A 5440-nucleotide genomic window follows, 5' to 3' on the forward strand; every position below is an offset into this window, starting at 1 on the left:
TGTTGTAGTTTCAAGATGAGATGTGCAAGGATCTTCTAATTGTTGGGCTTTACTCTTCGAATCAATTCGGCATGATTTATTGAAAAACAACATTAATATATCATACATCTTTGTATTTATAATTCCAGTCCATACATTCAGGGTTTATCATTTAGCGACATATAGCCTCAAAATACCCCCAAGCGTCTTATATCGGTATTATACGCAATTTTAAGGATTCGAGGGACCATTCCTATGAAAAATAAAATTGTGAATTGTGGGGTATACTGGCCGCCGGTTTATTTTGAAATTATCACCCAAGAAAGAAAAAGTTTCGAAACCAGAGCCGTCGACACTTCTGACCTATTTAGTTTAATCGTGGTTTCATCAAATTCGGTATGCATCTTATTTAAAGAGGTGCTATAGCCTTATATATCAAATTTTCAACTCGGCATTCAATAAAAATCAATCGCCCTGGGCAGTCTGCTGTGTACTGTATTTATGGCCCCAATCAGTGTTGACTATTCTACAGATGTCACCAAGTCTATAAAATCAACGACTGTTAATATTGTCAGCTTACAACAGTTATTGATGCACTTTGTGTAAGGCATCATAATTAGATGTATGCATTTAATTTCAATTTAGTTCAAATGTGTTTAATCATTTGATATTTTTCCTACAATAATTAATTAATCTATAGGTTTTCATAAAATTTCATTAACAAAAGAAAAACGGTACCGATTTTATTATTGTAGTAGTGAAGTAAAATTCATGCAAAATTTTGAATGCATGATTGAATGCACGAATGAATGAATGAGTGAGTGAGTGAGTGAGTGAGTGAGTGAGTGAGTGAGTGAGTGAGTGAGTGAGTGAGTGAGTGAGTGAGTGAGTGAGTGAGTGAGTGAGTGAGTGAGTGAGTGAGTGAGTGAGTGAGTGAGTGAGTGAGTGAGTGAGTGAGTGAGTGAGTGAGTGAGTGAGTGAGTGAGTGAGTGAGTGAGTGAGTGAGTGAGTGAGTGAGTGAGTGAGTGAGTGAGTGAGTGAGTGAGTGAGTGAGTGAGTGAGTGAGTGAGTGAGTGAGTGAGTGAGTGAGTGAGTGAGTGAGTGAGTGAGTGAGTGAGTGAGTGAGTGAGTGAGTGAGTGAGTGAGTGAGTGAGTGAGTGAGTGAGTGAGTGAGTGAGTGAGTGAGTGAGTGAGTGAGTGAGTGAGTGAGTGAGTGAGTGAGTGAGTGAGTGAGTGAGTGAGTGAGTGAGTGAGTGAGTGAGTGAGTGAGTGAGTGAGTGAGTGAGTGAGTGAGTGAGTGAGTGAGTGAGTGAGTGAGTGAGTGAGTGAGTGAGTGAGTGAGTGAGTGAGTGAGTGAGTGAGTGAGTGAGTGAGTGAGTGAGTGAGTGAGTGAGTGAGTGAGTGGGTGGGTGGGTGGGTGGGTGGGTGGGTTTTGGGTGGGTGGGTTTTGGGTGGGTGGGTGGATGGATGTATGGATGGATGGATGGATGGATGATTGAATGATTTAATGAATGAATGAATGAATGAATGAAAGAATGAAAGAATGAATGAATGAATGAATGAATGAATGAATGAATGAATGAATGAATGAATGAATGAATGAATGAATGAATGAATGAATGAATGAATGAATGAATGAATTAATTAATTAATTAATTAATTAATGAATTAATGAATGAATGAATGAATGAATGAATGAATGAATGAATGAATGAATGAATGAATGAATGAATGAATGAATGAATGAATGAATGAATGAATGAATGAATGAATGAATTATTGATGATTGTGTGATTGATTGATTTAGTGATTGAATGAATGCATGATTAAATGCACTTTTTGACAAGATTTGCTTCGATTTTATTTCTGTTAATTGAAATAAAATGCAGTATTTGCGGTTTTATATAAAAGAGAGACGTGTTTGGTATCAAAATTCATAGAATATTTTGAATCTCTGCAATATATTTGAATTAAAAAAAAGGTATTTAAATCCGTATTACATCACTTGAACAAAATATGTCCACAGGTTAAGTAAATTGCAGAGATTTGTAAACCCCTCCCCCTATCCATCTGGCAGATTTCCTTTTTACGTCTGCTCTCTGATTGGCTGAAGGCAATACCGTAGCACATAGCGATTGGATAAGGTACGTAGTCACGCCCCCAGCGTATTTCGCGGTCGTGATGGAAACCCGTCTATATGACCATGTTTAGTGTCGGATCCGTGTTGAAGTGGTAACACACTTGTCTGTTTACCTAGGGGTCTCAGGTCGAATTCTCGCCGCATCACTGAAACATACTTCTCGTTCTCCGGGAAGAACGTTAAATGATGGTCATGTGTGACAGTGCTTTACACTTGCGTAGGTTCATCACCTTTAATTGATATTTCCTGGCCTATAGATACAGCTGTCTTCTATGACACTGGTGTCACTGCATTAAAAGTACTCACCCGCACCGCACACTTAAAAAATAAATTATACACCTAATTCAATGCATCTAACGTAACCACATAACTGACACAATAGGGATTTCTACCATTTTGATCGAAACGCGCACGTTTTTTCTGATAAATCATATAAAAGACATCTTCATTAAAATCAGGTTCTTTATTTAACAATATGAAAAAGTTTTAACATAAGTTTGGCTATGTTACTCCCAAGCAATGTCAACTTCGAGACAATATTGATACGGCGAATATAAGTGACCTCCATTTAACGCATATGCGGAAATTAATAGCTTGTTTTCTGTATTTTATTAGCCTTATGCTATATCAATTAAAGTTAAAATTAGATTATAATTATAATTAATATTTCTTTCACTAAATAATTAATCTTTAAATCATATTTCTTGTTTACATAGTTGATATATTTTCAACTTTATGTTCCCATTATGATAGCCTTGATTATTTTGTTTAACTTACAAGTAACTCTCTAAAAACAATTTCACATTTAAAATGTCATCCTTTATTCAGTTTGAAATTATATTAAAAAATAATATTATTTTGCGAATTTAATTGCGTTGTTAAGATTGCACGACTGTTTTTACTGATTGTAAACCAATTAGTTATCTTTATTTCCGCCTATGAAAGAACATTATACTTCATCCTAGCGGTAATAAACTTGTTCAGTCCGTAAACTTGAGTGGGCGTTTATACTATTGTCCTTTCCGATAACTCGATTATCTTTCCCTGAATACTCTTCAAGTGGGCATGCGCAAAAAGCGGAAATTTACTTCCGGGGACTACACAAACCAGGAAGTAAACAGCAACAAGTGAAAATGGAAAGTAAAGATTCAAAACTAATAAAGAAAACGGGCAGGAAAACCCCTAAGTACTGTTGTATTTGTAAAGGAATTTACAGAGGAAAGGTTATTGATGGGAGAAAAGTGTCATTGCACCGTTTTCCTCAGAACAAACGTTTAAAACGTGTGTGGGTGCAGCGATGTAAAACGGTCATGAGATCGTTCCAGTGGAATGAACACAGACGATTGTGTAGTGAGCATTTTGTTGGCTTCAGAGGACCTTCATTCCAGCATACACTTCCATCTATGTTTCCAACTGAGACTGGTGCTACCAAAACCTTCCAGCCAACGGTATTTTTTATTTCTTATATTAGTTTAAGTTCTTCCTTACATGCACCTCAAAATGAATTATGTTATATCAACGGTGCTTAAAAACAATGTCACAGCACTTATTTGTAAATTTTGTAATTTAAGAAATGATTAAAGAATTGTTTTCAAATACAGCCTGGAAAAATGTGTACCATATAGCCTGGCAGATTTTGTACTAAAACATTTATCTTATACAGTTTCATTTGCAATTTCAGCTCCTTGATGAAGACGTAGGTGATGATGATGATGGTGATACGGTCAATGACGATTTAGACCTAGAACTGTCAAATGATGATAGTATACAGCCACAACTGTCATTTGTATCCCCTTCCGGGCATGCCATTGATACCTCTGTCCACCTGCATGATTACTGCATGGGACCAGTACTACAGCCACAGAATCAGTCCTTTAGGTATTGTTCAATATATATATATATTGCTTCTTGTGCTATGAAATCGATCTGATAAGTTAATTACTTCTGATCATTTTTCTTCATTCTTTAACAAAAATAGGAAAATTTAAGTGTTTGTAAATGTTTAAGGCCAAAAAAACAAACATTTGGTTAGGGTTACCAGACTGTACATGTAAGATGTGGTAAATGGGTACATGATCAATTTGTATATGTTTCAGATGTTGTGACACACAGACTGAGAACAACTGTGCAGTGATGGAAGTACAAACTGAAGAAAGTTTCCTGGGAAAAACAGCAGACTTCAGTTCACAAACAGAACATTCTACTAGAGACTTTGGTGTACAATGTCAGCTACCTATGCTCACATATGATGACGTAAAATACAATGACGATTTGGTCAGTTTTTACACCGGAATCCCTAATCGAGTTGTGTTTGAAGCTTTGTTTGATGAAATCAAGGATGAAGCTGAAGTGCGGACATCAAGGCGGAAACTTAACTATAAAGATTCAGATGGAGGACGGCCAAGAACTCTAAGTGTTCTGGATGAATTTTTCATGGTGCTGATGCGCCTACGTCTAGGTCTGTTATTTGAAGATCTAGGTACTAGGTTTTGCATATCCACTTCACAATGTAGTGACATTGTTGAAAGATGGATCAACTATTTACATGTACAATTATCCTTTCTTGTTCAATGGCCATCTCGTGAGGTAGTGAAAAATAACATGCCTGAACAATTTAAAGAGAAATATTCTAACACTAGAATTATTATCGACTGCACTGAAATTTACAGTGAAACATCCAGTTCTCTTTCTTTGAAAAGTTTAATGTACAGTGATTACAAGTCTCACATGACTCATAAGATTTTGGTGGGTATAAGCCCAAATGGTGTTGTAACTTTTGTTTCTGACTGTTGGGTGGGCTGTACCAGTGACAAGAAACTCACAGAAAAATGTGGACTCTTGGACTTGCTTGAAGAAGGAGACGCCATAATGGTTGATAAGGGTTTCACTATTACAGACCTTACTACTCCAAGAGGCATTCATCTCATTATTCCACCATTTAAACAGAAAGGAAAACAATTCTCTAAACGTGAGGTTCTCCTTACAAAAGATATTGCAAGTTTACGAATACATGTTGAAAGGCAAATGGAGAGAATCAAGAACTTTCGAATATTGCATGGCAATATTCCTATAACACAGTCAAGGAGAATTTCTAAAGTGTTCAAAATATGCACATATTTGACAAATCTATGGCCACCACTTGTTCAATAATAACTCATGTGTCAATGAAAGCGTTTGTATATATCAAGCATTAGATTTAGGGATAAAAACTTGTATACTTCTAACTAGAACAATGAAATTACAATTTTGTTTTAAAATCATTTTTTCGAGCAAGTTATATGATAACATATGAGATTACACATTTGATTCAGGTTTGACAAA

General features: G+C 36.0%; 1 protein-coding gene across 1 annotated transcript; it reads left to right on the forward strand.

Moving 5' to 3' along the window:
* The first annotated feature begins 3134 nt into the window (after positions 1–3134).
* LOC128239877 (uncharacterized) lies at positions 3135–5440 on the forward strand. The gene is made up of 3 exons (XM_052956317.1): positions 3135–3567; positions 3801–3997; positions 4216–5440. Exons 1-3 carry the CDS (start codon positions 3253–3255, stop codon positions 5267–5269), a joined length of 1566 nt encoding a protein of 521 aa, XP_052812277.1. The 5' UTR covers positions 3135–3252; the 3' UTR covers positions 5270–5440.

The sequence above is a fragment of the Mya arenaria genome, chromosome 7 (genome assembly GCF_026914265.1).
Source record: "Mya arenaria isolate MELC-2E11 chromosome 7, ASM2691426v1".
Lineage (NCBI taxonomy): Eukaryota > Metazoa > Mollusca > Bivalvia > Myida > Myidae > Mya > Mya arenaria.